The 27,589-nt window shown below is 43.3% G+C and overlaps 1 protein-coding gene across 3 annotated transcripts in view; it reads left to right on the plus strand.

Moving 5' to 3' along the window:
* The window catches only part of Parn (poly(A)-specific ribonuclease), a 167,485-nt gene that overhangs the window by 24,247 nt on the left and 115,649 nt on the right, over positions 1-27,589 (plus strand). For all 3 annotated transcript variants that reach the window (XM_042283507.2, XM_042283508.2, XM_042283509.2), the window contains exons 14-18: positions 3,916-3,959; positions 5,364-5,406; positions 7,910-7,985; positions 10,092-10,202; positions 10,752-10,821. In XM_042283507.2, the coding sequence (XP_042139441.1) occupies positions 3,916-3,959; positions 5,364-5,406; positions 7,910-7,985; positions 10,092-10,202; positions 10,752-10,821 (344 nt within the window). The remainder of the gene's footprint in view (positions 1-3,915; positions 3,960-5,363; positions 5,407-7,909; positions 7,986-10,091; positions 10,203-10,751; positions 10,822-27,589) is intronic.

A 27,589-nucleotide genomic window follows, 5' to 3' on the forward strand; every position in this document is an offset into this window, starting at 1 on the left:
ATCATCCTCCAGGATGCAAGGGTTCCAGCAAAAGTGATGACCAGACATTTGCATTTTCTATCTAAAGAGCTCATGATTGTTTTCAGTCATTCATTTCTCACTGGCCAGGGAGACCAATGGAGCAGCTCCTTTCCTGACCATAAAGCGATGAAGTTACCAAAAGGACCAGGGGAGCATATTTAATGTTGTGCATCTGGGTGTTATAAATACCGAACAGAGGAAGGCATTAAATATTGAATTAACAAATGAGTGTCTATGACTGATGTGTGGCTCTCTTCACATTACAGACCCTGCCTAAAATTTCCAAGTAATCTCACATTCCTTGTTTCTGCATATAGTTGCCTCTGCATATAGTGAGCTCAGCCTGTCAGGTCATATCTGATTGCCTGTGTAAGTCAGCCTTTGTCAGGCTCTGTGTCCCCAGCCAGTTGACACGTTTCCTAAACACTATGTGTTCTGGCAGGCCTGTGGTTTGGGTGCATGATTACTTCTGCCTCCTTACTGTGGCTCTGCTGCATGTTTGCAGTCCACACCTTCACTTACCTTGTCCTGCCACGCAGGTCCTCTCTGCATACTGCCTTGCTAGTTCCGGCTGTTCTGTGGCCAACCCCTCCAGGCTTTGGTGCCTCCAGGGTGCCTACATTTTGCTGTAGGTTACATGGTGCAACCAATTCTAGATGATTAGACACACACACACACACACACACACACACACACACACACACACACACACAGAGAGAGAGAGAGAGAGAGAGAGAGAGAGAGAGAGAGAGAGAGAGAGAGAATTGTTCTTTTATTTAGGTATGGAAAAGATGATAGTAATAGGAGACAATCTATCAAAGGCGATACAACATTTACATTTTCTGGCACCATACTTAAGTTAAGAACATCTTGTTTTATTTTTTGTGTATGGGCGTTGTCATAGTTAGGGTTTCGTTGCTTTGACAAAACACCATGACCAAAAAGCGACTTGGTGAGGAATGGGTTTATGCAGCTTATACTTCCATATCGCTGCTCATCATCAAAGGAAGTCAGGACAGAAACACAGCAAGAACTTGGAGGCAGGAGCTGATGCAGAAGCCATGGAGGAGTGCTGCTTACTGGCTTGCTCCCCATGGCTTGCTCAGCCAGCTTTCTTTTAGAACCCACCATGGGCTGGGCCCTCCCCCATCAATTACTAATTAACAAAATGCCTTGCAGTGAGAGCTTATGGAGGCATCTTCTCAATTGAGGTTTCCTCCTTTCAGATAACTCTAGCTTGTGTCAAGTTGATGTAAGACTAGCCAGCACAGGTGTTTTGCCTCTGTTCTATTGCTGTGAAGAGACACTATGACCAAGGCAACACTTAGACAAGAAAGCATATAATTAGGGGCTTGCTTAACAGTTTCAGAGGGTGAGTTCATGATCATCATGGTGAGAAACAAACAGGCATGGCACTGTAGTAGTAGCTGAGAACTTTACATCCAGTCTGCAGGCAGCAGGCAGTGGGGTGGGACTGGAGTGGGCTTTTGAAACCTCATACCCCAGTGACACCTCCTCCAAGTCCACACCTTCTATTCCTTCCCAAATAGTTCCACTAACTGTGGACCAAATGTTCAAATATATGAGCCTTAGAGGGTCATTCTTATTCACATACTACAGCCTGCATGTATGTATGTCTGTGTACCCCTTGAATGCCTGGTACCCACGGAAGCCAGAGGAGGGTATTGGATCCCCTGGGACTGGAGTTACAGACAGTTCTGAGCTTCCATGTGGGTTCTGGGAATTGAACCCCTGTAGCTAGTGTTCTTAACTGAGCCACCTCTCCATTTCCTGGCCTCCTATTTTTAAAATGTAAATGTAAAACTAGTCACCGTAGCTCATCTGTAATCCAGAATTCCTACGACAAGATAGGAGGTAGAGACAGGTGAATCCCCAGAAGCTCTGGTGAGACAGCCTGGCATGTAGTGAACAGGAGGCCCTGGCACAGACATGTTAGAGGGCGAAGGCTGACATCAGATTGTCTTTGACTTCTGCACATGCACCGAGGCAGGCTTGTGCTCACACTGTATATACACATATTATATATATGCACATGCCAAGATAAAAATAAAAAGAAAGAATGCATGTCTTGGTATTTAGGGGTGAGTTTTTTATGGGGCCCTTTGCTGCTTGAACATGACCTTGAAGGTGTTGGCCCAGAACTCTGTGTTCGCTCTGGATGTGGTCATAATTCTGCTTTGCTCTTGCTTATAAAACTTTTTAGCGGTGTTGAAAGGTTAACAATGGTCATTAGGAGGGTTGGAGAGAAGGCTCAGTGGTTAAGAGCACTGGCTGCTTTTTCAGAGGACCCAGGTTCAATTCTCTGCACCCATATGGCAGTTCACAACTGTCTGTAACTCCATTTCTAAGGGATCTGACACTCCCACACAAATGCACATAAAATAAAGTTAAATAAATTATTAAAAAATGGTCATTAGGGCATTTTTTGTTTGACTTCGCCTTAGAACCACTTTTTCGTATTTTGTCCATTGATTAAATGACAGCCATTGAGAAACTGGTGTAGTTAAATACAGTCTGTGGTTATAGGCTTGAAAAGCTAATTGGAAATGGCAGCTTACTGAGAAGCATGAATGACTTTGAAAAGAAATGTGGTTTACAAAAGGTCAGGAGTGTTACTACCCAGCCTGGCATGGCAATTATGTATGTAAATAAGCTAATTCAAAGCTAAAGTACTCTAATTTTTGCTCTAGAATTCCTGATCAAAGTAAACCTTTGAAATGAACAGTTTAATTTAGGCACTTAGTGTTAGTGCCACATTAACAATTTTATGAGTACTTAGAGCAGGAACAATATCTATGTTGTGAGGTCTGTGTTTTTATGGCCATTTTAACTAACAACCGGAGATGGCCTCAGAGATAGAAGCTGCTTTACAGTGTAACCATTCCCATATCAGTCACTGTAGTGACACCAGCTAGTGTCACTGGTAGAATTAAGTCTGTACCCCGGGGTACGACAGTCTCGCAAGTCAGCAGTACTTTACATGTGACGGAAACACTCTTTCTTTAGTTCAGCTACGGAATCTTTTGGTTATAAAATTACTTATCCAAGCCACAGAATTCCTAGTGAGAAATAGGAAATATTCCTAAATTCATTATTTATTCATTTTTTATCACATTAAAATTTTAATTTTTTTATTCTTTTATGTATATAGTGTGTTGCTGAGGTGTGCCTGTGGAAGTCAGACATAACTGTGGGAGTCCGTTCCCTCTTTCCACCATATGGGTCTCTGATCAAATTCAGGTTGTCAGGCTTGGCATCTGGTACCTTTAACCTGCCAAGCCATCTTCCTGTCCTTATTTTTCTTCATTAAAAAAAAATGTGTGTGTGTACCTGTGCACTTGTGCATGTGGCAGTCAGAGGACAGCTTACAAAAGTCAGCCTTCTGACATGTGAGCCCTGGGTTGGACTCAGATTGACAGTTTTAGCAGCAGGTGCCAAGACTGATTGGCTCAGATTTTATTTTAAAAGTAATTCATTTGCTCTAAGGCTTATTTATTTTTATGTGATGAATGTCTTGCCTGCATATATGTATGTATGTGTACATGTGTGCCTAGTGCCTGAGGAGTTCAGAATAGGGCATTAGATCTCCTGGACTAGAGTTATGGGTGGTTATAAGCCACCATGTGGGGTCTGGGAATCTAACCTGGGTCCTCTGCAAGAGCAACAAGTGCCCTTTACCTCAGAGTCATCTCTCCTGCTCCTAAGAAATAATTCTTAATTAGAAGTGGATTTTGCTCTTTAGCTTGAGGCCCAAGTGAGGCATGACAGTTCATGTTTGAGAAGACAGCTGAGACCTGGAGCTGCCCATGTGTGTTTTTAACAACACTCTGGTCTTCCTGAAAGACAGTAACAGGCTGTCCTTTTGCTTTTTAGGATCTGAACGAGTTTAAGGAGATGACAACATGTGTCTTCCCCAGGTAAGCCTTCTTCAAGAGCTCCCTGACATTGAGATACTCACTGAGGTATATGCAACACAAGTAGGCAGTCCCTACAAGCTGGGAAGGGATTTAATGGAATAGTGTGATCATCCTTTAAAGATCAGATTCTAACTTAGAGTGAAGGTAGAAAGTAGCTGTACCTCCCTTTTTCCTGTCCTGCATCCTGCCATCTGAAGGACTGGTGAAGGGCCCTGGCACAGGTCTGGCCATTCACACATGTGGAACATAGCTATTTAATTACTGATATGTCCCAGCTGAAACTGCTCTCTCCTCGGTTAAGAACTGTATGGCTGAGACGACACACCCATTCCCTGTGAGTTGGTCAGTGACCATGTCGTTAGTGGTGTCCACCGTCAGTGGTGCAGTGCATGTTAGTTTGGCTGTGTCACGTGTCATGTGTGTGATCAACTGCATGTCCAATGCATGAACCTATACAGTAAGACACTTTTAGGTCTTTTGAAGAAGGGCAAGTGAGGGTAGCCAACTAGTCATACTTTCATCTGGGCTCTTGCTGTCCTAGCCACAGTGTTTACATTTATGTGGAACTAGATTTAGACAGAACTCTTCCGTGCTCCCTCTCTTCCTTAGTATTTCTGGTCCTGTAATAGAGTAGTTATGTGTTCTACTTCTTCTCACAGCTCATGGGAGGAAAAGTTTAGTGTAGCTCACAGTTTGAGGATATAGTCTGTCCTGATTCCTCACCTACAGCAAGGAAGACCCCGGCACTTACCTGGCTTTCTCTCCTACTTTACTCAGTGTGTATGTCTGTGTGCTTCCTGCTTTCTGGGGGCGGAGGTGTCTTCTTTCCTCAGTTAAACTCTGGACACTTCCTCATAGGCTCTTAGGTGATTCCAAATCCAGTCAGTTTGACAGTGGAGCTTAGCTGGCACAGTAAGAAATAGCAGGAAACTTCCTGATGCAGACTTTGGCTCCATAAGAATTCAGATTGTGTAAACTAGGTGGTAGCAGTGGGTTGTGGCCATTGGGAGGGGCTGACTCTGTAGAATGGGAAAACATGCAGCGTTTGCCTCACCTTCGAGATGAATGCCAACCTCATTCTTCTCAGTACAGGCATGGCGCCTGTTCCTTTGGCAAGTATATGGAATCCCTACAGCAGTCTGATGAGTGAGGCCAGCATGCGGGACTCTGTCCTTAGCTCATTAACCACATTGCCACTAGGTTCACACTGGCGAGTGTGTGTGCTTCATCTGCCCACTTCTCAGTGTTTTATGAATTAAGTGTTTTTTAAGTATATCATATATGAAGTATATGTTACCTATATATTTTATTTATGAGACATTTTAAGTATTTTATATTTTAACAAAGTACATTTTAAATATTGATATATTTTATTTACCTTACTAAAATTTATTTTGCTTCTAGACTTTTGGATACTAAGTTGATGGCCAGCACACAGCCTTTTAAGGTATTTTTTAAATCTGAACTATCATTCTTAAGATATAATTTGAAATTTTTGTTTGTTTGAGACAGAGTCTTGGTATGCCCAGGCTGGCCTTGAACTCACCCTATACCTGAAAGTAGTAACCTTGAATTCCTGATCCTCCTGCCTCTGCCTCCCATATGCTGGGGTGCAAGCATGTGCCACCATGCTCTATTTGAAACTTTTTTGCATTACCACTAATAACTTGGGAATTCTGGTCTATTTAAATGTTATTTCAAACACATTAAAAAATAAGAAAGGAGCTGGGCGGTGGTGGCGCACGCCTTTAATCCCAGCACTCGGGAGGCAGAGGCAGGCAGATCTCTGTGAGTTCGAGGCCAGCCTGGGCTACCAAGTGAGTTCCAGGAAAGGCGCAAAGCTACACAGAGAAACCCTGTCTTGGAAAAAAAAATAAATAAATTAATAAGAAAGGAGCCGGGCGGTGGTGGCACACGCCTTTAATTCCAGCACTTGGGAGACAGAGGCAGGTGGATCTCTGAGTTTGAGGCCCGCCCGGGCTACAGAGTGAGTTCCAGGAAAGGCGCAAAGCTACACGGAGAAACCCTGTCTCAAAAAAACTAAAAGCAAAACAAAACAAAAAAACCCCAAACAAACAAAAAAAATAAGAAAGGAAAAAGAGAGAAATTGGAAAAGTCCAGAAATAAGTATATCAAAATGTGAACAGTTATCTTTATTTTTCCTCTTTTTGAATGTAAATTTTTAAATGTTAAAATATATGCATTTTTTATTTTACTTATTTTTATTTTTTAGGTACAGGCTTACTTTTTAGCCTAACTCTATAGTCCTCCCTCTGTCAGCTTCCCCAGTGCTGGGATGACACGTGTGTACAACCATGCCAGCTGTAATTTTTACACGCACGCACGCACGCACGCACGCATGCACTCAGAGTCCTGGCTGTTCTGGAATTCACTCTGTAGACCAGGTTGACCTCAAACTAATAGAGATCCGCCTGCCTCTGCCTCCTGAGTGCTGGGATTAAAGGCATGCACTATCACACCTGGTCTATATTTTATGTTTTTGAATAGGTTATACATGCAACCAATTTGTCCTTTCTGTACCTGCCTCCTTATTTTACATATTTGGATATACTTTCTAATAAAGACGACGTATGATCATTTACATCTTTGTGAAGGACTTTCTGCAGCCTCCAGAGCATTGTGCTGGGACAGTGCCTTCCTGCCCTGCCCCTGCCAGCAGTCCTGGAATGAAGAACTTTCTGTACCTTTGAGCAGTGCACTAGGACAGTTTCTGCCAAAGCTGTGTCACTCCCAGGCCCCACACCCCAGCACTCCTGGAAGTTTGTTTTTTCTCCCCCTTCCACAGTTTTTCCCCTGGTTTTGCTTTAGTAACTAGGTTGGCCTTCCACTCTCCATCCTGCTGCCTCAGCCTCCCAAGTAGCTGATTACAGGTGAGGTTTTAACAGGTGTCATTATTCCTGTCAGTACAATGACCCCTGAACTTGCTGGGGTGCTTTTTTTTTTTTTTTCATGTAAACAGTGGCTTCTGTTCCTTTAAAGGACACAAGAGGGCAGTATGGGATGTTTTTTCCTTTCTGTGTACCCTGAAGTGGCCTTCCTTAATCTCTTTTTTTTAACTTTTTTTTCTCTGTGTTTCTTTTCTTTTCTTTTCTTTCTTTCTTTCTTTCTTTCTTTCTTTCTTTCTTTCTTTCTTTCTTTCTTTCTTTATTTATTTATTTATTTATTTATTTATTTATTTTTTTTTTGCTGAATGCCATTTATTGAAGGGGGGAGGAGGTCTTAAATACAGGCTTACAGCACAATGGGAGAACCCCAGAGGGCAGAAGTTTGCTATGGATGTTTTACAATCTTGCATCTAAGCTGTTAATGCCCATTATGCAGGATACACAGACAAGGAACTTCCCTTAAGCATTTAGGAGGGTGGAACCTGGCAGGGAATTAGCATAGGGAGGATATCAAGGTCAAAGTTAGCAAGCAAGGCAACAGTTACCCAAAATGGGGCCCAGGACCCTACAGGTCCCCCTTTTACTAAAATGAGCTTCTGACTTAGGTTGTGTGGGACGTCAGCAGGTCACCTTACCCATCATGGAGACGCCTGCCCAGGCTACACAGGCGCTCTGTCTTAGGTTGGTGAGTGCCCCCCAGGCATTACCCGTCTCTGAATACTCATTATCATACAGGCTCAATTGTGTGTGAGCTGCAGAATTAACTGCTGCCAAAGGTCTCAAAGTGGTGCTGGGCTTTTATTTTTTTTCTTCGAGACAGGGTTTCTCTGTGTAGCTTTGTGCCTTTCCTGGAACTCTCTTTGTAGACCAGGCTGGCCTCGAACTCACAGAGATCCACCTGCCTCTGCCTCCTGAGTGCTGGGATTAAAGGCGTCCTCCACCACCACCACCACCACCACCACCACCACCACCACCACCACTGCCAGGACCTTAATCTCTTGCTGTCAGATGAAATGTCCTAATTCTCCACCTCCTGCCTTGCAGGATATCATTAACAACACATCCCTTGCTGAGTTGGAAAAGCGGTTAAAAGAGACACCCTTTGACCCTCCTAAAGTTGGTAAGAATATTAACCTTCAATATTAACCTTGAAGACCTGAAAACTCTGGAAATTACCGATATGTTCTGTAGAAAGACTATGAACCATCTCTGAAACTGTATTGCCTTCTTTGTAGACTGTGGCTGGGTTGTGCCTGTGCTGGATTGCTGTTTTCTGAGTAAAGATGGTGTCCTGATTCCATATCTAGCTACATCAACATCATGTTAATAGAATTGGGTAGGGATTCACTGAGAAGTTTCAAGACTTTTATTTCCTAACGCTTGGAGTTCTCTCAAAATGTGATGTGTCCTTTCATATGGTGTGTTGTTTGAGCAGAGACAGAGTCAGTGACTAATCATCAGAAATGCAACAAAAACATCTACTGTCTCAGAAAACCCAAGAGCTGGGATGCTGCTGAGAAAAGAGCACACCTCTGTGTCCTTGGAGCTAGTTTGGACCAGAGAAACAATGTCATTGAGGAAAGCCAGAGGTCAGGAGGAGCACTTGGTATCAGATGGGTTGTGTGGGTGTGTGGCCTCCACCCACGTGTTTTGGGACACTGTGTCCTTGGTCCTTTCACCCACATTGTGCTGCTGACCTGTAGTTAGCATTCCATTAGCTGTGGCTAGAAAACTGCTCAAGACACTGATAGCAGCACTAATGATTCAGAAATTGGTGATGGGAGGTCCAGGGCAGGCAGAGCCATAGGTATTTGCTTTCCTTTTGGGTAATAGTCCAAGAAAGGAAGTACAAAGATGCTGGGTGGATAGAGGGAAGGAAACTCATGCCTGGGGTATAACAGTGTAATGGAATAATTGATTTGTGGAGTGGTGAGCTTCAGCAGGTGTTGAGGATCTTACTTAAGTGCTACAGTGTTAAAAGGCTTTCTTAGGAAGTGTCAAACCCAATGTTTAGATCATAAGAAAGTGAAAATGTTCTTGCACAAAGAGCATTGTTTTGGTATGAAAACAGCTTCCAGTCATTCCATCAGTATTTTCTGCCCATTCTTCTGATGAAGCGATGGCCTTTCTAACATTTATTTTCAGATTGATTCTAGGAAATAATTACTTTTGAATAAGAGCTGTATCCTATCCTATTATTTTCATATTTCTCTGGTAGAGAATTTACTCAAAAGTAGATTACTCTCACATTCTCTCAGTACCTGTGTGTATCAGCGTGACTAAGCATTATCTTATAAAATGATTTTTGTAGTGCAGTGGCCCTGTGGACTAAGGGCAGTGTTACAGCAAGTTCTCATCTATCTTGGAGGTGAAGTATGCTGTTGTCTTTAAATTGCTAAGCTTGGAAACAGTTGAGGACCGTGCCAGTAGTGAGTTGAACTATTTAGTTTTATGGGAACTATTTGTGATACTAATGGTTATGAACATATGACATGTGCCAAGCACTAGATGAAACTTTTAGCAATACCATGCCATTTGATGTTCCCCAAAAGCCTAATGAGGGAAGGTTGATTATCATCTCCTTTTTATAAAACTTGGGGCTCAGAGGTGAAATCCCTTGCCTAGAGTCACATTGCATGTGAGTGATGGAGTAGAGATTCAGATGGACATTGTATGACCTCTAGGTCCTACTGGATTTTTATAAGTTTATTGTTTATTTAATTATTTGTAAAGATAGGGTCTGTCTTTGTAGCCAAAGCTGGGCTAGAATTCACTATTTAGCCTAGGATAGCCTCAAACTTGCTGTGGTTCTTCTGCTTCAGCTTCTCAAGTACAGAGATTGCAGGTGTGGCCACCATGCCTAGCTTGGAGTCTTGCTTAATCTGCTGTGTCCTACATGTATGGTAAGAACAGCACAGTGGAAATGTCACAGGATGGGAAACACAAGATTGCAAATGGCCCCAACCAGTGTAGCTAAGGAAGCCAATAGCTGAACCTTGGTAAGGAAACCGACCTTTCTCTGGTCTGAACTGAAATTCTCATTTTCAGGGACTTTTCATATAATATTGTAAGGTCTTGTGTGGACATGTTTCCTGTGTCTTCCAGCCACATCTGCATCTGCAATACACCAGAATGCAGTTTGGGTTTGGCAGGACACCGTGCTTACTAGTTCTTGTGTTTGGTAATGCTCTGGGGAAAGTTGATGGTTCTTTTTGTTTCTCTTTAGAAAGTGCAGAAGGCTTTCCAAGCTATGACACAGCTTCTGAGCAGCTCCACGAGGCAGGGTATGACGCTTACATCACAGGACTCTGCTTCCTCTCCATGGCAAATTACCTAGGTACTTGAGCTGTGTTTCTGTTAAAAAGAGTGGGTCTCACCTGTTTCCTCTTAGCTCAGCCTGGTGTGACAAATTTCCAAAGACCAGGCTTAGATAACAGACCCATGTTTCTGATGGTTCTGGAGAGTAGGAAGTCCAGATTGAGGACCCATCCCCAGGCACCAGCTCTCAGTTGTCACTCACATACCCTCACATCGTGGAGTTCTAGGGAGAGGAAGCACCCACGCTTCTTGTAAAGAACCAGTTCCCTCCTTACCTCCCAAATAGCTCATTCATGGATACCATTGTTTGGGACTCAGCTTCCATGTGAGAGTGGGGTAGGGACGACAGTCTGTGCATCACAACCACTGTCCTAGGATCTGGCCACCTTGAGAGAAGCAGGAGGGTTTTGAGAGGGGAGCTGGAGGAGATGAGGAGGGGACACACAGGAAGGAACTGCTGACACTTGCCCATGGACGTGTGTGGACCCTCGCTGAATGTGACACACTTGTGTCTGAGGTTCCGCACTTTGACCACGTGCTGTGTGTAACACCTGCTTCTCTTCACTAGGTTCTTTACTCGGTCCTCCAAAAGTGTGTGTATCCACCAGATCAAAACTCATTGAACCCTTTTTTAACAAGTAAGTAATCAGAGGGTTACAGTCCTGGTTTCTCACATTGCTCACAAGCCCCATGTCTTGGGAGATAGGGAACTAGGGTACATTTTTGTTAAATATTTCTCATCTTTATTAGCTCAGATTTTTTTGAAAGTAGAAATTGAACTTTTGGGAAATCATTTCTCAAATATACTGGCTTAAAAAAGAAACTAAAGAGGCTGGGCATGGCACACCCTTAATCCCAGCACTTGGGAGGCAAGGATAGGCAGATCTCTGAGTTCAAGGCCAACCTGGTCTACAGAGCAAGTTCCAGGACAGCCAGGGCTACACAGAGAAACCGCGTCTCAAAAAACAAAAACAAAACAAAAACCACAAAAAAAAACTAAAGAAAACATTGCTAGTGGTAGTGTATCTCTTCCAAGAAAAATGTGATGGTGGTTTTGGCATTTAAATTACCTTCAAGGGATGCTTGTGTTTATAGCTAAACCCACCCCCTAGTGAACTTTACATGTGACATTATTATTTATTGTATTTGCCTTATTAACTGATTACATGTTATTTCTAAGGCAATGTTTGATGAATGGGTGCACTAATTCATGAATTCTTTACTGTCATTGCATGCTCATCGGCTCTCTGCTCATCTCTTTCGTTCTGTGGTGCTGGGGATTAAACCATGGTCTCATGCATCCTAGGCAATGCGCTACTGTTGATCTCATCCAGTGAAGGAAAAGCTTGTTCCTACATTCTGCATTGTCATAAGGAGTCATTGCAATTTCTGAAGAAGTCTTAAGTTCAGAGCATTTTTCAAGAATCTCAAAGATTGTTATTTCAGAGTGTGGGTTGTGCTTGCTTGGCAAGGTTGTGACTAAAGTTATGATATGATGCTTAGGCAGCCAAGTCCGGCTATATACCACAGCTCTCGGCCTTTGTCTTGGCCTCAGCTCTCTTAAGAGTTGATACTAGATTCTGTATGAGCTAGACAGAATGAGGCAGCTCACTTCTACCATTGTAAGAAATAGCTGTTTCAGTGTTGGTGGTTACATCATTTCCATCCATTATGTGCAGCACATTACAATCGTATCGTGGCTTTACTAGGTAGGATAGTGTTTCCTTAGGGTACCTATGTAAGTGATAGTTCCAGACTTCCGTACCCAGTATGCCATGGAGACAGCTACTATTCCAACTGTCACAGGCTCTGGACTGTTATTCTCTGAGCTAGTGAACTTCATTACATTGTGGTTTCCTTTATCATCTTCTTTTCTCACTCTCTTCTGTTATTATTAATTTAATATGCGAGTGTTTTGCCTGCATGTATGTTTGTGCACCGTGTGTGTGCCTGGTACCTACAGAGACCAGGAGAAGTAGTCAGATACCGTGGAACTGAAGTTACAGATGGTTGTGAGCTGCCACGTAGATGCTGGGAACTGAGCCTAGGTCTTCTGGAAAAGCAGCCAGTGCTCTCTCCAGTCCTCTTTCTTCTGTTTTTGTTGTTATTTTATTTGGAAGTTCAGAGGAAATATGTATGAAGTTGACAGCCTTTTCAAAAGTGGGTTAGGTCACAGTGTGATGTATATTGGAAATTAAGTTGAATTTTTTTGCATGGAAAATGAGTTGTGGTGTCCAAGTCTTTTATGTCTGTCCAGTTCAATAAGAGTTGGGGGGAGGGGAGTGAAAAACCATTTTCTTAGCGTTTATCTCTTATTTTAGAGTCATGTTTATCTTTGTAATTCTTCCGAAATCTATGCCACTGGTGAAAATAAATGTGGTTTAAGTTGTAATCATTCCTTACAGTTTTATATACATGAAATTACATTCACTGTTCTACAATATTTTTCAAATTGGAAATGTTTAGCTCCTGCAGATATTTGAAGCAGCAGTTCTGTGATTCCTTACAAAGTCAGATGTGATGGGTACAGACTGGGTCAGATGGAGATGGCATCTAGCTTCTGAGTCATGTGTGTGCCTAAAAGCATAGCGCTGAACAGCCTGCTCAAGAGCTTTTCTGCAAGAATGTATTGCAGATGCTGTGCAGCCTTCTGATTTAGGAACCTGACAGAACTAGTTGTGGTTCACGCCGGTACTCCAGTACTCAGGAGGCTGAGTCTGAAGCTAGATCTGAGCTGCATAGTAAGTTCTAGGCCTGTCTAAGCCACAGTGTAAAACCATCTCCAACAAAAACAGAAAAATGGAAGAGCTGTATGGTAAATACCTAAGGCGTCATTTAATATGAGAACATCTGTCCATTTAGAGTTTTTCTTTTTGAGGAGCTAAAATCTAAGTACATATCAAAACAGTGGATAAGGACATAAGGTCAGGAATCCTGCTAGGATCTTCTCAAAAATTTACTTTTGCTCTATTTTTTCTTATTTGTAAAAGAAAAAGATACTTTTCTTGTCTTTGAAGAGAAAACACTGTGGTTTCCCTGTTCTGTTCTGTGCGTCGTCTTGGTCCGCACAGCTGTGTCTTCTGAGGCATCTGCAGTGGGCACCGCCACTCCGGACATGTCTTCCTTGTAGCACTACCGTGCTCTTACAGGTCTCGTTTATCACACTGGACCTTGAGTCTTGTCATTTTTCAAGTTACCCTGTTAATAAATATCCAACATTGGCCCCCAACATTATTTCCACTAATGGTGTCAGAAAAACATGACTTTTCTGAAGGTCAACTTATTTCATTATTATCTTATTTTTTGTTTTTCTTTTGAAACAGTGTCTCATGTAGCCTCTGTCCTCAAACTCTGCTAAAGAAGACCTTGAACTTCTAATCCTCTTGTCTCCTTCTCCCAGGGCAGTTAATTTTTATAGCAGTTTTTCTAAATGTAGCTTTACCACACTGGCATAAAATCTGATGAACTTCAAACTGACCTCAAACACACACCACAAATGGTATTTTGTTTTGCTTTTATCAGATTTCTGTTTTAAAAGTAAATCAAGACAGGTTGTTGGCAAGATGGGTCAGTAGGTAAAGCAGTTGGCACACAAGCCTGGCAACCTGAGTTTGCTTCTTGGAGCCCATGTAAAGGTGGAATGAGAAAACCCAGTGCGCAAAATTGTTCTCTGACTTCCACACACATGCCGTGACAAGTGCACCCACATACATACATGCATATATATAATGATAACTATACACAGAACTTTTTGAAAAGAAGAAAAAGATAAACCTTGAGCAGAAATGAATTCATATTTCCATTTAAAAATTTGTGTGCATTGTGTGTGTGTGTATGTGTGTGTGTCTGCCTGTGCCCACTCACACTGGAGATTGAACACTGTGTCTCATGTATGCTAATCCTTACCACTGAGCTACACTTCCAGCTTATAAAGTCTGGTATGCATGTGTACGCGTGTGACAAAGAGTCAAAGAACCCAGCACTCGGGAGGCAGAGCCAGGCGGATCTCTGTGGGTTCAAGGCCAGCCTGGGCTACCGAGTGAGTTCCAGGAGAGGCGCAAAGCTACACAGAGAAACCCTGTCTCGGAAAACCAAAAAAAAAAAAGGTTTATGAAAGGAGAGTTTCCACCTCTACTCACTGCCGCCCTGCCTGGCCCCCTAACAGACATGCTGCTGTGGTAAGAAGATAGGTAGATAGGTTTTAATGATAGCAGTGACATGTTTGCTACCCTTTGAACTAGATTGGAGTACAGAGGCTGCAAGTGGGACTGAAGTGTCTCCTTTTGCACGTTCTACTTCCAAGTGTTACAGGCTTATGAAAGAATACTCGGGAAGATGGCGTCAGCCTGGCACTTGGCATTGGGGCAGTTGAAGAAGTCCTGTTGCTCAGATGACCGTAATGCTGAAGTTGTGGCAGGTAGTGACAGCCTGTTGAAGAGCCGCAAGCAGAGAGGGCGGAGACTCCTTAGAGTCGAGTCCCCCAAGTAAAGCACACTCCTGTTTTGTTCCTTTCATCTATGGAAAGTGACCATGTCCTGGTGATAGACCAGGCCTTTCTTTAATTTTTCTTTAACTTGCTAATACTTGCGTGTGTGGGGGTGGGTACTGTGAGTGTGGGTTCTGGGGATCAAACTTAGGTTGTCAGTCTGGGTCATCTTGCTGTCCCTGGGTTTTTCTTACAATATATATGGCTAAAAATTTATCATCAAAGTAATTTTTTTTTGAGACAGGGTCTCTCCATAAAGCCCTGGCTGTCCGGAACTCTCTATGTAGACCAGGCTGGCCTTTGACTCACACAGATGCTTTTTCTTCTGCCTCCTGAGTGCTGGGATTAAAGGCATGTGCCACTATGGCCCATTTCATTGAAGTGATTTTTAACTTGAAGAATTATAGGAAAGAAAATACTAAGGATTAGAGCCCAGAGTGCCATTCATGCCCGGAAGCATGTATGCAAGTCAGGGCTGCTGGTGTACTGTGGTGTGTGTGTGGAGGGGCATGCTCTCTTGTCTGGTCTCTCTGAATGGCCTGCTCAGCCACCAGGAAGCCCTGTTTCACCTTCCATCCATGGTCACACAGAGTGTCCCCTCCATGCGGCTGCCGCTTCTCAGTGCAGGTGTGACTTGTGACAGTCTGTGCTGCTGGGAAACACCTCTGGGTCACAGCACCCCAGGACCATCTTATGTCTGAGTTTAAGAGTTAAACCATTTGCTCACCCTCTACCTCAGCTTATCTGTTAGTTGTGGCTGTAGGTGATAGGAGGCTGAGGGTGGAATCGCACAGTGTCACACGTCAGTGCCGGCACACCACAGGCCTCAGACAGTCGTCACTGCTGTCACTGATCCTCTGAACAGGTGCCAAGAGTGAAAGGAGGGCCATTCCGTCCTTGTGGGAGGCACTGTACAGGCACACCCTTTGCACCGTCCAAGCTCTGTAAATAGGACTTCTTATTAAATTACGACCTTGGGCCAGAAAGCAGGTGAAGAAAATCCCTGCTTGTAACTATTGATGTGTAGGGAGAAGACTTGAACGGGTTGTCTTTCATTTGGTTTTGTTTCCCCTCTGTGGCAAGTGGCTATGTCATCTCCTGCTGCTGCGTTTTCAGTGTGGTGCTTTTGAGGGCAAGAGTGCTAAGGAAGTGACATCCGTTAAGGGACTGAGCACATGCTCTTCTTTTTCTTGTTTACCGGCTTTACTGAGGTAGAAATTCAGCATGACATGCTTCATCCATCCATTCAGAATACATAATTTCATGTTTTTGTCATGTAAAGTTAATCTTTAAAAATTCATTTGGTGTATGTGTGTGTGTCTGTGTGGAGGTATGCACTGTGTACAGATGTGTGTGGTCCATGGACAACTTTTGTGAATCAGTTCTCTGCTGCCATTATGTGTGTTCTGGGGTTCCAACTCAAGTCAGCAGGCCTGTGTGGTAAACACTTTGACTCACTGAGCCATCTTACCAGCCAGGGCTGTGAATTTTTTAAAAATTGTGATAAACAATTTTGGCCAATTTAACCATTTAAATACAATACTGAGCTACCCCCCTTCCCTGATTAACCCTAATTCTAGAACTTTTCTATCCCCTCCCTAGAACTGGCCCTCAGGTAGCAGTTCCCCACTTCCTCTCCTTTTACCTTCCTGGGGATATGGCCATTTGTTCTGGAGCAATGCATTGCTCCAGTGAGATTCTAATGTGCTAAAACTGTGGACATTGTAGAAACACCAGGCGCATTACCTTTTGTAATTGTGTTGTATCAGGGTCAGTTCTTTGGTTCCCAATCTTCCAGTTGCATGAGCGTGTCTTTGTGGGATCACCTCCGCTAAGGTTGGCTTACAAGCAATGCCGCAGGGGTGAAGGAGGAGAGCCTTATTACCATGGGCATCTGCCAGAGTAGAGTCACATCACTCAGATGGATCTTCCCATGTAGCCCAGGCTGACCTTGAATTTGTGATCTTTCTGCCTTGGCCTTCTGCTTGCACCACTACATTTGACTTTAAGAGTGGTTTTGTATACTGTTATTCATTAAGGGAAAAGATAGGTGTGTCTTGGGAACATTGAATTATTCTTAAGTTTTAAATCTGGTTTTTAATACTAGTGTTTGTTTTTGTGCTTCTTCAGGGAAAGAGTACTTCTCTCAAGTTGGTGTCATCTTGTCTAATTTCATCTTGAACTTTTGATTGCCAAAACATTTATTGGTGGGGCTGTGGAGATGGCTCAGTGGATAAAGTTCTGTGCACACATGAGGACCTGAATTTAGATTCACATCACACACTTAAAAAGCTGGCCATGGTGGTATGTGCTTCTCTTTTCTGGAAAGCAGAGGCAAAATGGTCCAGGGCTTGTTGGCTAAGTAATTGGTAAGCTTCAGTTTCAGCAAGAGACTCTGTTTCAAACAGTAAGGTGGAGAGTGCGTGAGGAAGACAAGTGTGCAAGTGTGCACGCTTGTGTTCTCTCTGGCTGAGATGGTCTTGTATTTGCTCTGGCTGCTTCAAAGCACATTTCCCCCTGGCATCACTTAACATTATGATAAAAAAGTAGTATGTGGAGGTGGAAAGAAATTACCAACTTCTACATGGTTATTGGAACAGCTTGCTTCCTCTGTAGTGGGGATTATGTTAGTGTCATGTGGTGGAGGTTAACAAATGACTGCAAGCTTGGTACCTAAAGCAGTAGAGACTGTGTTCTCATATTTAGAAGGCCTGCGTTCCAAATTGAGAGGGCTGTGTTCCCTCCAAGGCCTCTGGCTCCTGCTGGTTGCTGGCACTGCTAGGTCTTCTTGACTTGTGACCACATCAGTCTGCATCCACAGTCACAGAATGCTAACTCTGTAAACATGTTCTATCTCTGTCCTCTCAGAATATGTGTGAGAGTATTGAGGGCCCATGTGGGTAATTCATGTGGATATTTTTACTTCAAGGGCCTCAACAACAATTACTAAGATGTTTTCCCCAAATAAGGTGACTTTCATAAGTCCTGGGGATTAATGGTGGACATTTTTTTTTGAGGCTATTATTTTTCATCCCACTAATGGTGAACTCAGCATTATTTATTATTATTGTTGTAGTAGTTATTATTATTAGTCTGGGGCTCACTGTGAATCCCTGACTGGCCTGGTAGACCAGGCTGGCTTTTTAACTCATGGAGATCTGCCGACGGCTGTCTCTCAGGTGCTGGGATTAAAGCATGCAGCACCATGCATGGCAAAAGCTTTCTTATGTGTTCTTTCATTGGTCCTGGCTTACAGCAAGTGATCAATAATTATTTTCAAGACTGTGTAGTCTGTACTTGCTCCACAGAGGGCTGTGTTCTCTAAGAAGTGTGGCTGAGGGGACTGAGGAGATGGCTCAGATGGCGAAGTGCTTGCTGTTCAGGCTGGAGCCAGAGGCCGTGTCCGAGATGACTGGGCTCGCTGGACCACCTGTAGTCCCACCGCTCAGGAAACAGATAGGGAGTCCTTAGAGCAAGTGGGCGAGCTAGACGCGCTGAAATGTGAGTTCCAGGTTCAGCAATAGACTCTACCTCAATGAATAATGTGGAAAGCAATCTAAGAATATACCAGATATCAACCTTGGGCCTCTACATGCATGTGTAAACACATACACACACATCTCACACACACTCTACATATATATGCATATATGAAAACAAAAGACTAATGTAATCCAGCTAGCAGATGGCATAGCCGTTGAACACCTTCTACCACTGAGAGTGTTACCTAAATTAACTGCACTTCTGACAGCAGCTTTTACACATGGGCGATAATCTCTGCGTTTTAAAGCTGAGACATTTTTCCCAGGGTAGCAGAGTCAGGGACAGTGGATGTGTCCTGGGCTGAAGGTTCAGTTCTTTCCTCCACAGCACAGAATCTGAAACAGGCAGATTGGGGGTTGTGTTTCTCTCGGAGGTATTGTTTTCTTTCAGCATTTGGCCTGAGCATTGGTTCCGAAAGATGTATCTTTCACCATTGGGTAGCATGAGAACAGACTTCCTCTGACATCAGTGATTCATAGGCTTTGCAGAATGCTATTGTATAATGCTTAGTTTAATATTTTTATTTGATGTAATTTGATATGGGTCATTAGCTGGAGTCCGTTCCAATGAGCTGTTGGTTTTTGTCTTTCTTTTTTTTAAATCTAAATTTTAGTGTCAGTTGTGTTTCAGAAGGACATGCCTTGGCTTCTTGACAAATATGGGCAGTGCTGAATTTGGATTGAAAATTGTACCCCCTACCTGAATGAAATTAACGTAAGCCACAACAGTAAGTCCCTTCTGGTTAGAGCTTGCACGGTAGGGCCAGGAACCTAGTAAACATGTTTATTCAAATGTGAGAGATGTCTGCATGCTTCCGATCCCATGTCAAGATTTTTTTAATAGCACATACATGTAGATATGTGTTTCCTATTTTACTGCTGTGCCCTATTTGCAACTACAGTAGACCTGGTGGCTGCTAAAAGGTTTGAGTTTCCTATTGGGAATTTGGGGATTCTTTCTCTGTGTTGAGTCAGATAGCACCCAACATTTTGGTACCCCAGGCTTAGTGATAGAGAACAGGACAGCTTTACTTGTCAACGAGTGAAATATTTAGTTTTTAGGAAGATAAATAGTTTGGGGATGTGAGCTTTTTTCTTTTGCTAGGGATTGAGACCAGAACAGACACTGTCACAAATTAAGATATATCTTGGCACTAGAACTCTTTCCAGGCCAGTCAGGCCTGAGTGTGCATATACCTGTTTGATGGTGTAAAAAGTGAGACCCTCAGGGTCTCTCAGTCCTTAGCTCTGCAGCTGGACAGTCGTTCCCGACACTGCAGACAGTATGAGGTCAGATGCCCAGAGCGTTTTCTTTGCTTTGTATGAATTTATTTTTGTTTTTTTGAGACAGAGTTTCTCTGTGTGAAGTCCTGGCTGTCCTGGAACTCTCTATGTAGACCAGGCTGGCCTCAAACTCAGAGATCCAACTACCTCTGCCTCCTGAATGCTGGGATTAAAGGTGTGCACCACTACTGCCAGCCTAGATTGTTATGTTTTGCTGACATGGGATGGTAGTTCTCTGATCTGTGATCACATGGCTTTCTTCCTTGTCCTGTTGTTCTAATTGCCTTGCAAATTCATGTATTCAGAGCTCCTATCGGGCAGCAGTCTCATTCGCCATATCTGGGCTGTGTGCCATCAGAGACAGTTATAATTTAATCAGCCCTTGGAGCATTACTTCCACCCCATACAAGTGTCTGGGGTTCTTACTTATGGGGTTGGATGTTGATTTAGAGTGATCATCCTGGACTCAGAGCTCACCAGCTCCACAGACGTTTTGAAGTAGTTTATGTTGTACATTTGTTGGGAGAAAACCAAGAGAGGAGCATGCAGAAGAGAGAAGGCTTGGTTAGCACTGGAAACTTTGCTTCTAGTCTCCTCTCTGTCCTCATAGTGGCCAGTGGTCATTACTGAACATGAAAAACCTTACCCTGCCCCCCTTTTTATATAAGGGAACTACTGCTAATTCTCTACTTGTCCTCTAGGCCTCAAGACTCTCAGGAAGCTAAGTAGGCAATGGTAAGTGATATTTTAGTCAGGAAGTTGATGCTCAGATTTTTTTTTCCAGATTAAAGAAAAACAAACAAACAAACAAAAACCCTCAGTTTCTTAGGCCAAAATAAAAACCACTGTCATTTTACTGGATTTCCAATAAATCTGGTTTGTTCTTAATGTCTTTTGCATTTACTAATTGAGATCAATATTTCCCATTTTTCAACTGATGATACTACTGTTTAAGTTTACAAGTTAAAAAATGTAAGCTGGGTGGTGGTGGTGGTTCACGCTTTTAATCCCAGCACTCGGGAGGCAGAGGCAGGTGGATCTCCAAGTTTGAGACCAGCCTGGTCTACAGAGTGAGTTTCAGGTCAACCAGGGCTGTTATATAGAGAAAGCCTGTCTTGAAAAGCAAAACAAACAAACAAACAAACAAACAAACTATATATATATATATATATATATATATATATATATATATATATATATATATATATACTGCAGAGGTGGCTCAGTGGTTGAGAGTACTTGCTACTCTTGCAGAAGATCCAGGTTTGGTTCACATCACCCATGCAGAAAGCCTTCTCCTGGCTTTCTTAGGGATCAGGCATGACATGGTTTACATATATACATGCAGGCACTCATATATATACATAAAATTAAAATAATCATATATGTATACATATACATATATATGTGAACCCATGAGAAACTATGGGGAAGAAGAGGAAGAGTGTAAAAGTTGTCCTCTGACTTCCACATGCATCTCACACACATAGCCTTAGAAAAAAGTAACATACACACATACATACACACACACTCTCTCTCTGTATATATATATATATGAAATTATGGTAAACCTAATGGTCAACATTGTGTACCTACCGAGCCTTTGCTGCCCTGTCAGGTGGGTCTTGTGGAGATCTTCCCTTTGGACCTAAGTGTCTTGACAGCATCTACCTCTACTGTACCATGTTTTCTTTCCAGAGCTGAGCAGTAGTAGGTTTCTCTTTTCTTTTTAAAGAAAGGAGAGGAGTCTTACTATGTTGCCCAAGTTAAACTTGAACTCCTGACCTCTAGCAGTTCTTTGGCTTCACAAAGAGCTGTGGTTATAGACTCGTCGTTCTGCCCTGCTTGCCAGCTATTGTTACCTCCTGCTCCTTCTCTGCCTTTCCTCCTCTTTTTAGACAGGTTCTCACTGTGTACTGGCTGTCCTGGAACTCCCTGTGTAGGACAGGTCCTTTAACTGTCAAAGCTCTGCTTGCCTCACAGCACCATGCCTAGTTTGTTTGTTTATTTGTTCTTTCTCTTTTTTTAGATTTATTTTTTTCTCTGTCTCTGTGTGTGTGTATATGTGTGTGTGTACCTGTAGAGACTAGAAGAGGGCATGGGATTTCCCGGATCTAGAGTTAGAGGTGATGATTATGAGCTGCCTAAAGTGGGCACTGGGAACCTAACTTTCCTCCTCTGCAAGAGCAGCAAGTGCTCTTAACCACTGCGCCATCATCTCTGCAGCACCTAACTACTTCTTTCAGTGATTTCAGTGTCTGACTCTCTTTCACCCTGTGCCGTACTGGAAGGTCTCCTATTTAGCAGAAAATAGAGAACTGTTTCTTTCTTTTCTAATCAAAATCAATCTTCCTTCTAATTTAGTAATGCAGAATTTTGCAGTTATCTGTTTCCATGTCAACTGTATACAAGCTTACCTGCAGAACTTCCTGTCTGCTGCTGGGTCTTGTTAGTCTTGCCTAAGTTTTCAACCCTCCAGTCTCAGTGCGTGTGCCATAGTGTGTGTGTGTAGGCCAGAGACAGTCTTCAGTGTGTGTGTGGAGACCGGAGACAGTCTCAGTGTGTGTGTGGAGGCCGGAGACAGTCTCAGTGTGTGTGCCACAGTGTGTGTGTGAAGGCCAGAGACAGTCTCAGTGTGTGTGTGGAGGCCGGAGACAGTCTCAGTGTGTGTGTGGAGGCTGGAGACAGTCTTCAGTGTATGTGTGGAGGCCGGAGACAGTCTCAGTGTGTGTGTGGAGGCCGGAGACAGTCTCAGTGTGTGTGTGGAGGCCGGAGACAGTCTCAGTGTGTGTGTGGAGGCCGGAGACAGTCTCAGTGTGTGTGTGGAGGCCGGAGACAGTCTCAGTGTGTGTGTGTGGAGGCTGGAGACAGTCTCAGTGTGTGTGTGTGGAGGCTGGAGACAGTCTCAGTGTGTGTGTGTGGAGGCTGGAGACAGTCTCAGTGTGTGTGTGTGTGTAGGCCGGAGACAGTCTCAGTGTGTGTGTGGAGGCCGGAGACAGCTTGCTGGAGTCTGTTTTTGCCTTCTGCTGTGTGAGTCCTGCGGGTTGAACTCAGGCCTGCAGGCTTGGCAGCAAGGCTTTTACTTGTGTAACTGTCTCACTGCAGCTCCCATTATCTTTTACTGTCACATTTACCTCTGGTTTTCCTGACATCGCTGCATATAGTGGGTTAATACTGCATTATTTTGTAATCTCTTTTGGAGAGGTACGGAATGATTCAGGTAAGACATAGTTCAAGGCAAGCTACTGTGTCATCCTAGAATAACCTTTGACCTTCGTGCCCTCCTCTGGATGGGAATGAGGGGAAGAAATCCATGTCTGATAGTTGTTGATTGGAGAATTTTGATGAAGGTTATGATGTCAATTCTTGTGTTGTGTGGATTAGAGACTTTCTTTAGTGTGCCTTAGTGACTAAAGCTTAATTTGTGGCCAACTCATAGAAATATGTTCAGCTATTTCTCTTTCTCTCTCTCTCAAAATGAGAATGAAGCCAGATAATGGTGGGTTTAACCTGTAATCTCCCAGCACTTGGGAGGCTGAGGCAGGAGGATCATGAATTCAAGGCCAGCTTGGGCTATATAGCATTACTGTATCTCAACTACAAAATAACAGAGAATAAACAAAAGGGCCATGAGAATGACAGTTATGAAGTAAGCAGTAGTCCCTGAGTTGTCTCTTTCAGAGAACCTAGTTGCAGTTGCCTTTCACACTCTGGCCTCCTGGCTTCAGGGAGAAGCAAAGGGCTTGTATTACTGCTTCCTGCATTTAGAGATAGGCCTTGAAATGTACTAGTTTTGTGTTTTTTCCAACTCAAAACCTTTTAATATAAACAAACCATCACAACTCATTCTTTCTGGAGATGTCAGCCAGCAAGGCATTGCTACATAGCTGATGATGGTAGTCAACATCGTTGAACACTTTGTTGTGACCCACTGATGGGCAGCTCCCAGTTTTTGACTCAGCATCTCTAACACATTCCCAGAGGACACTGCTTCTGTTGCCAGTGGGAAGCCACATTTTGATAAAGGCTCAAGGTTTTATGTTCCTGAGAAACTGCTTATTTAGACAGGGTATGGTTATGTAGTCCACAGTGACCTTGAATGTGTAATCTTCCTGCCTTTGCCTGTTGACTGCTTACATTATAGGCGGTGTTCCTGGGAAATTTTATATCTGAAATGAAATTCTTCAGAGTGTGGCTTCTTAGGTAGTTTGGGGTGCAGTGCCATACTATCTTGGTTACAGAGGAGTTTTGAAGGCTGCTTTTTGTGGGATCATCTCGCATGTTGGTAAAGCTGGTGAGATGACTTAGCAAAATAAAGATGTCATGTGGGTCCCGTAAAAGGTTGAGCTGAAGCTACCCAGCCTTGTGAGAAGGCCCTGAGGTACTTTGCTTCTGTGAATCTGGACTTGTTGGAAAGTCACAGTACTTGAACGTCACCAGTACCCTGTTCATAGAATAGGAAAAACTAACAAGTTCCACAAAGGATAACAGTTGTTTTGTGGCATCTAGAATGTGAATTTGAATCATATAGTTAGTTTCTTAAGACAGAATTTGTCACTGTTCAAGTTGGAATCTTGTTAATGTCAATCCTTTAGAGGTTAAGTGGGAAAATACTCTTTCATCGTAAGGCTTTCAGGAATGTAGCAAGATTCCCACACACATCTCAATTGAGTGTCTTGACAGGCACAGTATTTCATACATGTGTTAGTTCAAGTATCTTTTTTAAAATTATTTTTCTAAGGATGTGTGTGTGTGTGTGTGTGTGTGTGTGTGTGTGTGTGATGCATGTGGAAGTCAGAGGACAACTTTTATAGTCAGTTCTCTCCTTGTATCACGTGGGTTCTGATTATTAAACTTAGATTGTTAGCCTTGGCAGTAAGTGCCTTTACCTGCTGAACCACCTTGAGCGCTTGTGTGTATCAATGTGTATCTGCTTGCCTAGTGTATCATGTGTTAGGGTAAAAACTGTCAAGCTAGCCAATCCATATGCAAAGCCGCTTACCAAGTCCTCCAGGAAGGTGGCCTAAGCTCTTTGGCAGCTGGTTTGGATGAGGCACATATGCACTGAGTATTTAATTCTCCTTCAGAAGTGTAGGGTGGTAGCAGTTGCACACAGTGGTATAAGGAGTTGGGAAGCTGCTGGGAAAGTTTCCTTTGGTTTGGCTCTGCAGCCACTCAGCTACAGCATTAGATTTGCTTTCACAGTTGTGAGGCTCTTTCTACAGCCCTTGTGCCAAGTCACATACAGATCTGGTTTCTGTGTTCTTCCTGCTTGTGGGGCTGTTCAGTTCTCTCCAGCCTAGAGATGAAGGTAGTGGGAAAGGTGGGAAGTGCTGTTAATAATTCATTAGAAAGTGGCTTCTTTTAAAGTGCAAAGAAAGCAGATCTGATAGTCAAGATTAACCTGACATTTTCAGGAGATTTGGGTGTTTTACCTGGGGATAAACATTTTTGTCTATTTGTTTCTATTGCCATGAAAAGACACCATGACCACAGTGACTGTTTTTGTTTTTTTTAGACAAGGTTTCTCTGTGTAGCCCTGGGTGTCCTGGAACTCACTTTGTAGACGAGGCTAGCTTCGAGTTCACAGAAATCCGTTTGCCTTTGCTTCCCGAATGCTGGGATTAAAAGTGTGCACCACCACCACCCAGCGACCACAACAACTCTTATAAAGGAAAACATTTAATTGGGATGGCTCACTTACAGTTCAGAGGTTCAGTCCACCATCATCTTGGTGGGTTGTGGTAGTGTGCAGGCAGACATGGTGCTGGAGAAGTAGCTGAGAGTTCTACATCTTGATAGGCAGGCAACAGGAAGTGAATTGAGTCACTGGGTAGTATCTTGAGCATATATGAGATTTCAAAGCTCACTTCCACAGTGACACAGTTGTCCAACAAGGCCATACCTGCTCCAACAAAGCCACACTCCTGATAGTGCTCTAACCTGTGGGGGCCATTTTCTTTCATACCACCACATTCCACTCCCTGGCACCCAAAGGCTGGTAGCCGTATCATAATGCACAAATGCATTAAGTCCAACTTGAAAGGACCCCATAGTCTATAACAGTCTCAAACTTGTTTCAAAGTCCAAATTCCAGAATCTCTTCTGAGACTCATGGCAATCTTTTAACTGTAATCCCCCTGTAAAATCAAAATAAAAAACCAGACCACATACTTCCAACATATAATGGCACAGGATATACATTACCATTCCAAAACGTAGAGAAGGGAGCATAATGGGAAAATACTGGACCACAACAAGCCTGAAAACCAGCCGGGCAAACTCCAAACTCTGCATCTCCATGTCTGATGTCAAAGTGCTCTTCAGATCTCCAACTCCTTTCAGCTTTGTTGACTGCAACACACTTCTTTCTCTTGGGCTGGTTCCACTCCCTGTCAGCACTCCTCAGCAGGTATCCCCCATGGTTCTGACATCTCCGACATCTTGGGGTGTGCAAGGCAATCTAGGCTTCACCTTCACAGCTTCACACAATGGCCCCTCCAGGCCTCCATTCAGGGACACCCCTGATACATGCCTGATCTCAGTGGCTTTCCTTAGGCTCAGAGGCAAATTCCAAAACCCCTTCTATTCTTAACTCTAGAACCATGTGGTTGAAACTGCCAAGTTCTGCTGCTTGCTGGGCCTGGAACTTGGCCCCTCATTCATTTACATCTTCACTAGCTCTCTGTTTTCTATCACTGCCTAAACTTGGTTGTCCTTGAACTTGCTCTGTAGACCAGGCCGATCTCAAACTCAGAGATCTTCCAGCCTCTGCCTTCTGAATGCTGGGATTGAAGGTGTGCCCCACCACAACTGCCTCTAAACTTTTCTTTAGTTCCCTTTCACAAGTTAGAAACTTAGATGGGTGGGATCTTGCCCTGAGGTTACCACTCCCTTTATTCCATTTCTTAATCTGTTTATCTCCTAGAACTCAGGATTTAGCTCCATTTTCCTGGTGCTCCTTTTCTTCTCAGATTGTACATTCTGTATTTTTCCTTGCTTAGCTTGCTACTTTTCATTATAAATCTTTGTAACCACATGACAGAATTTATACTAGGCCATTTTGAGATTTCCTCTGCCAACAGAATTAATCCAAAACTTTTCACTTTAGCTTCAGGCAAACTTTTTGGACAAGGGCAAAAGGCAGCCATATTCTTCACCAAAATATCCCAAGATTGATTTCTAGGCAACATACTAAAATTCTTCTCCTCTGAAACCTCTTGAGCCATCATCCCTCCCACAGTTCAGATCATTATCAGCACCATTGTCTTCCATGCTCCTACTGGTATGGCCCATTAAGCAGTGCTTAAAGCATTCTACTACTTTCCTAGCCCAAAGTACCAAAGCCCAAATTCCTCCAAACCAAAGCATGGTCAACCTATCACAGCAATACCTCAGTTCCTGGTACCAACTTCTGTCTTAGTTATGGTTTCTATTGCTGTGAAGAGACAGCATGATCACAGCAACTCTTATAAAGGAAAGCATTTAATTGAGATGGCAGCTCACAGTTTCAGAGGTTCAGTCCATCATCATCATGGTGGGATATGGCGGTGTGCAGGCAAACATGGTGCTGGAGAAGTAGCTGAGAGTCCTACATCTTTCAGGCTATAGGAAGTGAGCTGAGACACTAGATGGTATCTTGAGCATATATGAGACCTCAGAGTCCACTTCCACTGTGACAAAACCTTAAGGCTCAGGGAACATTTTGGAAGCGGGAGTACAGAGACCTTCCTCCAATGAGACCACACCCACTCCCACAGAGCCACACCTCCTAATAGTGCCACTCCCTTTGGGGGCCATTTTCTTCCAAACCATCACAGTTTCCTTACTTTTTTTTTTTTTTTTTTTTTTAGTAAATTTTGTTCTTTGGCATTTATGTGCATGTATGTAGTGCATTCTGGTTGCTGTCTCTTTGCTCTCTCTTAACTCCTTCCCTCCCCTGCCAGTTTCTCTTCTTTCTTACAATTTCTTTCCCATATCTGTGACTTTTTGTTTTGTTTTGTGCTCCACAGAGTTTAACTAGTACATTCCAGTGACCTTGTGTTTGGAGCTCTCCATTAAAGCCTGGTGGGCTCACCAGTGGCTCTACTGCTG

The sequence above is a fragment of the Peromyscus maniculatus genome, chromosome 8 (assembly GCF_049852395.1).
Source record: "Peromyscus maniculatus bairdii isolate BWxNUB_F1_BW_parent chromosome 8, HU_Pman_BW_mat_3.1, whole genome shotgun sequence".
NCBI classification, from domain to species: domain Eukaryota; kingdom Metazoa; phylum Chordata; class Mammalia; order Rodentia; family Cricetidae; genus Peromyscus; species Peromyscus maniculatus.